Source organism: Scyliorhinus canicula, chromosome 8 (genome assembly GCF_902713615.1).
Source record: "Scyliorhinus canicula chromosome 8, sScyCan1.1, whole genome shotgun sequence".
NCBI classification, from domain to species: domain Eukaryota; kingdom Metazoa; phylum Chordata; class Chondrichthyes; order Carcharhiniformes; family Scyliorhinidae; genus Scyliorhinus; species Scyliorhinus canicula.
Window position 1 is genome coordinate 77345312 of NC_052153.1, and position 12298 is coordinate 77357609.

At 44.6% G+C, this 12298-nt stretch overlaps 1 protein-coding gene across 2 annotated transcripts; it reads left to right on the forward strand.

The window, feature by feature from the left end:
* The first annotated feature begins 414 nt into the window (after nucleotides 1-414).
* LOC119969993 (cryptic protein-like) lies at nucleotides 415-12083 on the forward strand. Of its 2 annotated transcripts, XM_038803960.1 has the most exons (8): nucleotides 415-610; nucleotides 727-793; nucleotides 878-953; nucleotides 1039-1085; nucleotides 1197-1367; nucleotides 2304-2418; nucleotides 2515-2627; nucleotides 11146-12083. In XM_038803960.1, the coding sequence occupies exons 2-8, from the start codon at nucleotides 763-765 to the stop codon at nucleotides 11256-11258; spliced, it is 666 nt and encodes a 221-aa protein (XP_038659888.1). In that variant the 5' UTR covers nucleotides 415-610; nucleotides 727-762; the 3' UTR covers nucleotides 11259-12083. The 2 variants fall into 2 exon arrangements, with proteins under 2 accessions (XP_038659888.1, XP_038659887.1); XM_038803959.1 differs by having other exon boundaries at nucleotides 727-953.
* The last annotated feature ends 215 nt before the right edge of the window (nucleotides 12084-12298 follow it).

Consider the following 12298-nt stretch of genomic DNA (forward strand, 5'->3'; position numbering starts at 1 on the left):
AAGGGTCCTCTTTTGAAAGATTTATTTGAGTTAAGTTGATGACACTGGGGAAACCCAGAGTCTGTTTGTGGTTAAATCAATGAAATAAATGGCAGAAGCCCACTACCACAGCAATAAATGTGTCTTCCTCCGTGTTGGGCAAATAATGGACGCAAGCCATTTATTTTTTTCTACACTGATCTATTTCAGGTTAATTTTGAACAGAATATCCAATGGGGAATTGAATCATATCAATTGAAAAAGACAATTATTTTGCATGCCTAGATCAACAGCACGTCAAACTACATGGGGCGGGGGTTTGCAAATAAAGTATCCCCTGAGAAAGGGATTAAGAGCATTAAAGACAATGATAAAATAAATAGAGACAGCGAGTAACATACGGCGTTAATGAAATTAAACTGTGCTGCAGTGACTGTAACACGTGTTAACAGGAAACTTGTAAACTCTGATATCACCTTTTGTGTGCTGAACAAATATTTACAAATTTATTACTTAACTGTCACGTCAAATAATGTTCTCTTCAGAAAATGATATGAAATACTGGCTTTTATTAATGAATGAAAATGGATCATCATAAAACACCAGGTTTCGGTTTAAAATTCGACACTTGGTAAGAAAGTGGAAAGCATTTAAGACAGAATTACTTTTTGCAACTTGACAGGAAGGAATGTCACGCTGAGAGTATACATAATTATCAACGAATTGGTTCTTATCTTTTGTCCTCAGATCGGTTTGTCGAATGTAAATTGTGCCCTTAATTTGATGGAAAAGTTTTGTATTCACTGCCGGGAAGGTGAGAACTACCTGATAATTGTTAATGGGTTCGTGTTAGTGAATGTCTGGAGATTAGATCCAGAATTCATTCTCCTCTACCCAGATTCCACATTTCAGACCAGTAACCAGGTGATTATATGTTCTTTCGTGGGAAGAATGACATTTTCAGCAGTTACTAGGTAAGTTTGTGTCTTTCTTAAAACGGTAATAAAAAAGTTAACCATTGTTGGGGTTAAATTAGTAACCATGCCCCTGCTTTTGCAGGTCTCTTCTAGTGTTTTTCCTCTTCCAGGCTGTGGGATTTGGGAATGGTAAGTGATCATTCGCCTGTGAATGAAGCTCTCTCTCTCTTGATCAATTTACTATTGGAAACGGCTTCATGATCAATTTCAGCCGACCACATTCTGTGTTGTCCGTTTCAGATTGTGGAGCCGATAGGAAATGTGATCTACAGATTGCAAAGTCCAGTATTCAAAAACCATTAGGGAAAAGTCCCAAATCTTTAACTGAATTTAACAGGCTCAATGGCAAACATCAAGAAGCAAATTCCTCCGAGACTGTCAACATCATTCGCTTCGTTGGCCTGACGGAGAGTAAGTTATATGCCCGTTCTGAGTTTGCGCTTCATTATAACTATCGTATGCAAAAGTCAAGTCTGAATATAATGTTTGATGTCCCAGTTATATTCCCGTAAAATCTTTCTAAAATCACATTGAAAACGGGGTTCTCAGTTTTCAACCCTCCAATGCTTATTAATATTTTAACTTTGGTAATTATTTCAAAACACTTGTGCAAAAATAAGATTAATTTCTTTAGAAGGATTTGAAAGTTGCCATACTGACTCGGTAGAATATGTATGATATGTGTATTAGAGCAATGGGTCTACCCAACTTCCTGATTGCCCAGCCAGTGACATTTTGCAAGTGTGCGGAAAATTCTGCTCATTCGTGCATGTCGACGTTTAATGCTTATGAAGAGCCATGGTCTGTTCCCTGTACAGTTCCTTATTTATTAGGAAGGCCTGAGGAACTTTGCCCTTTTATTACAGGTTAAATGCATCTGCTTCAGAGCTTTCACTGTGGCGCACTGTTGCCTCAGCTGCCGGGACCCAGGTTCAATTCGGCCTTGGCTGACTTTGTGAAGTTTGTACATTCTCCCCGTGTCTGGGTGGGTTTCCTCCGGGTGCTCCGGTTTCCTTCAACAGTCCAAATGTGCAGGCTAGGTAGATTGGTCATGCTAAAATTGCTCCTTTGTGTCTAAAGATGTGCAGGTTAGGTGGGGTTGTAGGGGAATGGGCATGGGTGGGATGGGGTACTCTGTGCAGACTTGATGGGCAGAGTGGCCTCCTCTCCTATAGGGATTCTATGGTGTCTGCTTGATCCTAACCCTGAGATATAGTACATAGTCTATTAAATGTTTTTTGCTTTACAGCATAGTATGTATTATATAACTGATCTACTGACCTTAATTCTGACTATTGCTTCTTCTATATTGAGATTTTTAGATTAATTTGTGTTCTTGCCCTCCAGGCAATACCCTGGACAGGAGTTGCTGCAGGAATGGTGGAACGTGCATTCTGGGCAGCTTCTGTGCTTGTCCAATTCATTTTATCGGGAGATACTGCGAGCTGGATGAGCGCCTTAAGTAAGAGATTTCTTGATTCTTTGTTTTTTTTTCCAAATTTACATTGCAGTCTGCTAATTGGACTACGTTGTTTATCGTCTTTCTGTTATTTGGCAGGGGTTGCGGCAAATTTAAAGATGGCCAGTGGGTTTTAAAGCATTGTACCTGGTGTAAATGTAGCTATGGGAGTCTACACTGCCTTGAAGGATTTGGGAAGGTTGAGAACTGTGGTAAGTGTTAAAATTAATCTGCAGAAGCCCAGGGCGATGGAGCTGGGTATGGGTGCTGCAAGTGCCTGTATACGCACAGGTCTAAACTCTAGGTGAATTGTATTTTCCATCAATACTTTTTCACTGGGGTATTAGCTGCCCTTCTGATTGAGCCTCGGTAGTATAGTGTCTTAGAATCTGTGACATCACTAATTCCCACATATGTGCATTTTCAGCAAATTTCCCCCTCTAATCCATGCCTGCTGTGACCAATTATTGCAACTTTCACCGCTCCCAGTTGAGATCAACGAGAGTCTGTACTGAGGGAAATCAAACCAATGCCGTTGACTGTCATTTGGATCCCTCACAAGCTAGGGTTACTAGGTGTGAAGTTTCTGAAGTTCACGCAGGATTATTGAAGTGTTCTAAAAGTATTTTTATAATCTTGATCTGTTGTGGTGCAACTGTTTACCCCTGGAAACTTCATCTTAACCATTCAAAAATACAATAGCGTTAGACTGATCAATGCACATTAAATAATCCGTTCAGTCATTGATTCATGCCAGACGTTGAAGAAATGTTACTGAGATTTATGTTCTGCAAAAACATTTAAATGTACATGTGCTGCGCACAGTTTAAAAGATCAACATCAGTGGCATTTTGAATTCAGAATGAACAAATGATTACTCCTAAAATGAGATGTGGGAAGCAATGTGCTAATTTTAACCTGAGTAACAGCGAGTCACTGCAATTGGGCCCTTAAGGCATTCCAGCTTTTAGTAAGTATTTGTGATGCCTGCTGGTTGTTATATGCATGACTATTGGTGACTGGTTTGGTCTTTGCATTAATGGCCTCAGCTGAACAGCCTCCTAAAATATGTATGAGCATTTTGGATGTGATACAAGAGGGCTGCCAGGACCTGTGGAACTATTAAGTCTGCATGGTTTTCAGTGATCTATACTACATTAAAACGGTGCTAAGGTGCAGGGAGCTAGTGTATAAGTGGAATCTGCATTAACAGATTATTCTGTCTCTAGTAATCCAGTTTAGTGCTGCATTTGCTTCCTACAACACCAATGACAGGAGCATCTTTCCTTCCTCAGTACCTCTTCCATAATATAGTTGCTAAGACCCCATTATTGGGACATAGCATTGCTAGCAGCTCAAGCTAAGAAGTAGGAAGTGATTCATTTGTTAGGGTGAACATGGAGAGATAATATGGAATACAAGGGTACAACTCAGAAGGGGGGTGCAGGAGCAGAGGGGGTTAGGTTATATGTACATAAATCATTGAAGGAGGCAGACGGGTGGAGAGAGAAACAGAAACGAGGAGCAGGGGAAGCGATTTGACCCTTTAAGCCTGCTCCACAATTCATGATCATCCAACTCAATAGGCTATTCCTGCTTTCCCCCCTCCATATCCTTTGATCCCCCTTTGCCATAGTGCTCTATCTATCTAACTGCTTCTTTGTACAGTGTTTTAGTTTTTAGTGTTTTGTCCGCAACTACTTCCTGTAGTAACAAACCCCATAGGCTCACCTCACTGTAGGTGAAGACTTTTCTCCTAATCTCTGTCCTAAATTGTCTACCCCGTGTCCTCAGACTTGTGACCCGTGGTTCTGGACACCCACCATCAGCAACACACTTCCTGCATCTACACCATCTAGTCCTGTTAGACACCCAAACCTCTTTCTTGATTCCAGCAAATACAATCCTAACCCATTCCAGGAATCAGTCTGGTAAACCTTTGCTACACTTCTATAGAGCAAGAACATCCTTCCTTGGGTAAGAAGACCAAAATTGCACATAATATTCCAGGCATGGCCTCATGAAGACCATGTATAATTGTAGCAAGACACCCCTGCTCCCCTGTACTCTAATCCTCACGCAATGAAGGCCAGCATACCATTTACCACTTTTACCTCTTGCTGAACCTGCATGCTTGCCTTCAGTGACTGGACACCCAGGTCTTGTTGCATATACACCTCTCCTAATTTATGGCCATTCGGATAATAGTCATTCATTTGCTCAGTCACTCAAACTTGTCCAAATCACACTGCAGGATCTCTGCACCCTCCTCACAGCTCAACCTGCCACCCAACTTTGTGTCAGCAGCAAATCTGGAGATATTACATTTTGTTCCCTCATCTGAATCATTAATATATAATGTGAGCAGTTGGGTTCCTACATGATCCCTGTGCACCCCACTAGTCACTGCCTGCCAACTTCAAAAAGACCCAATAATTCCCACTTTGTTTTCTGGCTGCCAACTATTTTGTACACTAATCTCTTTATGTGGGACTTTATAAACCACATTGGCTGGCTCTCCCTTGTCAACTCTTACTAGTTACATCCTCAAAGAATTCGAGTAGATTTGTCGAGCATGATTTCTGCTTTGTAAATCCATGCTTGCTGACTGTCTGACCCTGCCACTATTTTCCAGTGCTCAGCTCTTTTTTTAAAAAAAAAATAAATAAATAAATTTGTTTTGAATAAGCCACTAAATATGTCTATACTCCAAGTCCCTCTGGGCTATCATAATCATGTTAACCTCTGCACATTCACCAACAACTGCCTTCCCTTCACGAAACCTGCCTGGTCCTCCCCAATCACCCCTGATGCACAGACCTCAATACACAACTTTGACAGCAGTTTGGCATCAATATTCAATAGCGATATTGGGCAGCATGACCCACATTGCTCCAGGTCCTCGTCCTTTCTTTTTAAAATCGGGAAGATGGAAGCCTGTGACAGTGTGGGGAAGGGAAAAAGATTGCCGCGTGCCCCCCCCCCCCCCCCCGCTTTATTTGTGTGGCCCCAGTTCTGCCCCAAACAGTTATTAAAACTCTACCAGAAACCTACCTGGCTCCGGGGCCTTCCCTGCTGCATTACACCCATGTCATCCGTCACCACCTCAACCCAATTGGGGCCCCAAGGCCCTGAAACTGCCCCTTTTCTATACCGTCTCATTCCCTCCTCCCCCGTCAGGGACTCCGACTCTTACAGCTTCCTACAGAAGGCCTCAAATGCCCGTCCATCACCACCCTACCCCTCTCCCTAAAAATCTCCCTCACCGCTGCTTGCTGCCTCAACTGCTAGACCAGCATTCTACTCACCTTCTCCCTGTACTCGCAGACTGGCACTCTGCAATTCCTCCACTGCCTTCCCCGGAGACACAAACCCAAACTTCATCTGGAGCCTCTGCCTTTCCTTCTACAACAGCTCCACCAATGCCACCGAGTATCACCGGTCCAACTTCTCAGTACCATGCTTACCCCCTCCTCCAACCTCTCCGTGTGCACCCCAATCAAAATAAACTCCTCCTCCTACCTACTACTCTCTCTTTCCCCCCCCCCCCCCCCCAAACTACGGACATGAGTCCCTCCACAATGTTGCGGCTGTAGCCGTGCTTGTCGTTCACCTCCACATAGCCCAAATGGCAGGCTTCCCCCCCCCCCATCCAACCTCCACTACGACTGTTGGGCCTCTCCCTGAACCACCCCACAAATCCACTGTGGAGCGTGGTCAGAAACCAAAATTGCTGAATACTCCAAATTGGCCACCTCGGCCAGCTGCATCTTGTTCATCACATTTGTAGATCTGGGAATACACCCAGTGCACATGGGAAGAAGTACAAAAAACGCTTCACCCTCCGTCTCCCAAGCCTCCACGTGTTTTCTCTCTTTTCTCCCCCCCCCCCCCCCCCCCCCCCCCCCCCCCAACCACCCAACTGCTGAAACACCCGACGACATAGGACTTAATTGGTCCAGACACTGGACCAGGCCCGTGCTGAAATCACCCCAATAATCAATCGATGGGGGTTGCGTAATGGTTAGCATCCCGGTGCTGGGTCACTGTCCGTATGGAGTTTGCACATTCTCCCTGTGTCTGCGTGGGTTTCACCCCCACAACCCAAAGATGTTCAGGTTAGGCGGATTGGCTGCACTAGATTGCCCTTAATTGGGAAAAAAATAATTGGGTACTCTAAATTTGTTTTTAAAAAACTGCCACACCAACCTTTCACCCCTGAGCAAAGACCCCACGCTTCCTCCAAGCAACCCACCACTTCACTTCTGTTAACTAGCCCATCCAGCTGGCTTGGTGGCCCCTGGCCAAGGCCATTGACTTCCCCTCACCCGTCCAGTCCATCCTCCAACAAACCATAGGCTCTCGTGCCATTGCTGCTCCTGCCCCCCCCCCCCCCCCCCCCCCCCCCCCCGCGTCATAACCCACCCCATACACTTTACAGCGAGCACAAAGCTCCTCCTCAAGTTCAACGTCCTCACATTCCTCCCAGTCCATTGTCCCTCTTCGCCACCTCTGGTGAGTCAAAATAAAACTCATGCTCCTGCTGTGTTACCCACAAGCAGCAGGGTACAGAACACCAGCATTTATCCAGATGAACCCTCCTCTTCACCAACATTGCACCCAGGTCCTGGTTGACCCGCAGCTCATTCCCAGGTGCATTTCCTAGTCTGCCTCACCCAATTCAGGATCTTTTCTATAACCCAAGAATCAATGCAGCCTCACCACCATCACCCTTGGCGGCCCCCCCAGTGCCTGATCCACCTCAAGGGGCTGGTCAAAAGCCCCCTCCCCCATTAACATCTCCAGCATGCTCACCACATACTTGGTGGCTCGGCTTCCTCGGACATCCCGGCAATCCTCCGGTTCTGTCTCTTGGAGCGGTTCTCCAGGTCTTCCAATTTATCTATCTATCCTGGCTGTCCAGAACCAACCCCAACTCCACCTCCAATGAGGCCATGCTCCTGCACCTACTGGATTGGCAGGCCCTGAGCCTTTAGTCTCTGCTCAACTCTCTCAATCGCAGCTCTGAGTGGGTCCTCCGTCTTGGCCAAATTCTCCAAAGCCTCTTTCCTCTGCTGTTGGAATTTGCTTTCAAAAACCCCTCCAGCTGCTTGGTTGACTTGCTGCCCCCTTGCCCTCCACCATCTTCACTTGTGGCACACCGCAAAAACTTTCTTGCTCCAGCTGTTCTTTCTCGTGGCACTTCTCGTCCTCTGGTCCATATACCAGCCTCACCAGAGGAGTGTTACCTTCCCTGGGCATTCGCACATTTTTGCCCCCAAAAAAACCCACATGGGTGGGGAAGGACCAACAAAATCCACCTTGAGCGCGAGTTACCGAATGTGTGACCACTCGCTTCATTACCGCCACCAGAAGTCCCTATAAAATCTTTGATAATGAATTCTAGAATTTTCCCCACTACCGACATCTGGCTTACTGGTCTAATTCCCTGTTTTCTCTCTACTTCCCTTTTCTCTACTTGCTTTTTTAAATAATGTGGAGTTATATTAGCTATCCTCAAATCTGCAAGAACTGTTCCATAGTATACAGAATCCTGGAAAATGACCACCAATACATTCCCTATTTCTAGAGCCACTTCCTTGAATACTCTGGGATCTAGATTATCAGCCCTGGGAATATATTAGTCTTCAATCCCATCAATTTCCGGACACCATTTCTCTACTAATAAAGTAGTTAATAAAGCACATGATATCCAAGCTTTATTAATAGGGCCATAAGAGTACGCAAGAGTTTAATGTTGAACTTAGACACTAATTTGGCCTCACCCAGTGTATTGCATCCAGTTCTGGGTGACACGCTTTAGGGAGAGTGCAAAGGGGCTCACTTGTATGATTCCAGGAATGTTGCACTTCAGATAGATTGGAGAAGTTAGCACTGTTTTCCTTGGGAGGGGGGAGAGAAGAGGCTGCAAGGAGATTTGATGGAGGTCCTCAAAATCAGGAGGGATTTGGCAGCAAACTAAATGGGGAAAAACTTTCCACGTGAAAGGCAGAGAATGAGGACACAGATTTAAAGTAATTGTTGTTAGTGTAACAAGTAGGTTCCATTATCACTGCAATGAAGTTACTGTGGAAAAGTATGTGAAAGCGATATGGAAAGATTTTCACATAGCGGATCATTTGGAATGCACTGCCTGATGTGTGGTGGAGGTAGATTCAATCGGAGCTTTCAAAGTGGAATTGGACTGTAATCGAAAAGGAATATATGCAGGGTTTTTTTTGTTTTGTTACAAGAGTACCCAATTCTTTTTTTCCCAATTCAAGGGCAATTTAGCGTGACCAATCCACCTACCCTGAACATCTTTGGGTTGTGGGGGCAAAGCCCATGCAAACACGGGGAGAATGTGCAAATGCCACGCGGACAGTGACCCAGAGCTGGGATCGAACCTGGGACCTCGGCGCCATGAGGCATCAGGGCGAACCCACTGCGCCACCGTGCTGCCCTACAAAGAGATTTTAAGGCACATCTTGGAGGAAAGAAGGGCATTCCAGAACTTTGAATCCAGGGAACTAAACATGTGTGTCAAAATGATGGGATGACCATCAAGGAACAGAAAGAGGATCTCTGGCTGAAGAAGACTAGAGCTGGAGATTCTGATGCCATGGAGAGTTTTGCTGTACTCGGAAAGTGTAGGTCAGCAAGTGCAGGAGTGATGGGTGACTGGCTTGGTGCGTGAAGATGTGGATAGATTTTTAGATAAGCTCCAGTTTATGTTTAATGGAAGGCTAGTCAGGAAAGCAACAACAGAATTATCAAGCCTAGAGGTGACGAGGCATATGGATGAGGGGTGCTGAAAATGCCAGAGAAGGATGGAATCGTTTGCAGCTGAGAGCAAAGTCGATGGCTTTGGTCTTCCATTAGTTAGAAATTTTGGTGGTGGCGCAGTGGATAGCACTGCTGCCTACAGCGCTGAGGACCCGGGTTCGAATCCCGGCCCTGCATCACTGTCCATGTGGAGCTTGCACATTCTCCCCATGCCTGTGAGTTTTACGCCCACAACCGAAAGATGTGCAGGTTAGGTGGATTGGCCACGCTAAATTGTCTCTTAATTGGGGAACAAAAAATAATTGGGTACTCTAAATTTAACAAAGAAAAACATTTCTGTTCATCCAGTGCTGGATGTCAAAAGTACTAGAAATGTCAAAACCAAGGTGTTGGTAAAGCTAAGTGGTGAGGTAAAGCAGTAGATGTGGAACCTGTTTCTGTGCTCAGGAAATGTAGGGGGGGAGCAACATAAAGGGGGCCAAGGATAGTTCCCTGAGGGAATTCGGTAAGTGGAAAGAGAAGCTGTAGGAGGTGATTCCCTGACTACTGCTGGTTCTATTCTTATCTATCCAGGTGAGTGCAGCCCAATTCTCCTGGACAATAGTGGAAGATGATGTGGTTTATCATGCCAAAGATCGAGACCAGTTGAGAAGGGCTGTCATTCGTGGCTTTTGGGGCTGTTTTACCACTAAAGATTGTAGGACAGATATCTGGTTTGAAGAATTCTAATATGGATTTGCCAAGCAAGATGGGAATAGATTTGGGAGTCAACATTCTCAAATGGGGCAATAGTTTGGAAGGAGGGAGGTGGGGGTCAGGAAGAGGTTTTTTAAGTGGGTGATGACTTGTTGGAGAAATACAGACAGTACCTGAAGAGTGAACCATTACCACAGAAAGGAGGAACAAATATAGAAAATGCTTTAAATAGTGAGTCTGAGTCTCGCAGCATCTGCAGAGTTAACATTTCAGACCTGTGACATATCGAATGGTAGAGGCTGCCAGATCTGAGAACCTCAACAATTTGTGTCTAGCATCTGCAGTATTTCAGTTGTGTGCAGTGGCACCAATCAATGAATGGATCTAAACTCTCAACCACAACCCCCCCCCCCCTTCACTGCAATATAAAAAAAAACAACATGTGGAGTATCCAATTCATTTTTTCCAAAAGGGGCAATTTAGCGTGGTCAATCCACCTACCCTGCACATCTTTGGGTTGTGAGGGAAAGATCCACACAAACACAGGGAGAATGTGCAAACGCCACGCGGACAGTGACCCAGAGTCGGGATCGAACCTGGGACCTCGGCGCCATGAGGCAGCAGGGCGAACCCACTGCGCCACCGTGCTGCCATACAACGAGATTTTAAGGAACATCTTGGAGGAACGAGGGGAATTCCAGAACTTTGAATCCAGGCAACTAAACATGTGTCAAAATGATGGGATGACCATCAAGGAACAGAGGATCTTTGGCTGAAGAAGACTAGAGCTGGAGATGCTGATGCTATGGAGAGTTTTGCTGTACTCAAGTGTAGGTCAGCAAGTGCAGGAGTGATGGGTGACTGGTTTGGTGCGTGAAGATGTAACGATGTGGATAGATTTTTAGATAAGCTCCAGTTTGGGGAGAATGTGCAAACTCCACACGGACAGTGTCCCAGAGCTGGGATGGAACCTGGGACCTTGTGCTGTGAGGCCACAGTGCCACCATGCTGCCCTCCCCCACTGAAATATTGAAATGTATTTGCTATTATTTACTTGGGTGGTTTGACTGTTGCAAATCTCATTAGCCTGATACTTGCATGCAAATGCAACACTGGGAACAATAATTGATCTGTTTGTTATAAATGTTTCCAATTGATCCTGAGCCTATGCAGAGATTCTTTACCCTTCATTTTGTTCTCAATCCTTGCATGTTAAACACTAAGTGACATCTCCTTTTTGCATTCTAGATCCAAGCCAGGATGGTTATTATGATAGGTTGACTGCTGACGCCTCCGACCTGACACCAACAAGATCACTGCTGCTGTCTGTGATGTGCCTTGCCATAGCATTTGCACTATGAATTTCATACACAATAAAATATTTACTAGATATATTGGCAGGCAGGCCCTTTGGTTATGGGGTTGCTTCATTTGGTGGATTTTCTCCCCTTGGACGCTACCAATCATTTCTAGTACCTGCTGCAAGTGTGACTTCATTTGAGAAGGCTAGATGGTAGTTTTGACGAACCAGTCAGATACAGCAAGTGTCCACATGGTATTTCCAGTATTTAGGGCTGAATAATCAGAATTGTGAATCCTAACCCACTACTCTCCTGTCCCCTCCATCCCCTAACGAGGTGAAGCCAAATGTAGCATTGATTTGCCAGCCTGGTCGATATGGAAAAGAGGGGTGAACGATCCTGAAATCTTGTTTTACTAGATTGAATTAATTTCCCTGCGTGCAACCACCCCCCTCCCCCATTGTCTATAGTCATGTCAATACTCTGTAAAATACTATGGCACAGCCCTGATTCCTAATCTTGTGATGAGAGAATGTTCAGTTACAGATAATGCCCGTCTTCTGTGCATGTAAGCAGTGTTCGTGACAGCCTTATTGAATTCTGTACTAAGTTTCCATATGTTAAAAGTATGTAAAGCAGTGCAGTATAAAAGCAACTTCAATGAATGTTTTTGCACATTGTTGGAAAATTATATATTTTAGTAGAGCATTAATACAAATTGGATGTTAATATTTTCAATGCTAGGTTTAATTTGTAAATCTTTTAACAATTTTAATTAGTATTGCTGCTAAATTTAGCTGCAAATGATCTGTTTTATGTTTAATGATACAATGGGCAGTAAAGCCATGAATAAGGTGAAATTAAATGCTATTCCTATTTACATTTTCTTGGACTACAAAGTTTAGTGCTTTCTGGGAATGTTGGGTTCTCCATTTGGCCTGAAGGTGAGGCCATACTTCAATCATGAATGAATTTAAAGACTAACAGAGTATTGCTGCCATCTTGTGGATGATTAATCTTCCTCTATCCAGCCAACTGATCCCTCTTTCTAGTACAGGGGTGGGCAAACTTTTCCGTGCAAGGGCCACATTCAGAAATTC

Coding starts and splice junctions, on each gene's coding strand:
- LOC119969993 (XM_038803959.1), top strand. CDS start 763: ATGGAAAAGTTTTGTATTCACTGCCGGGAAGGTGAGAACTACCTGATA. Junction 1,368..2,303: donor CTTCGTTGGCCTGACGGAGA/GTAAGTTATATG, acceptor CTTGCCCTCCAG/GCAATACCCTGGACAGGAGT. Junction 2,628..11,145: donor TGGGAAGGTTGAGAACTGTG/GTAAGTGTTAAA, acceptor TTTGCATTCTAG/ATCCAAGCCAGGATGGTTAT.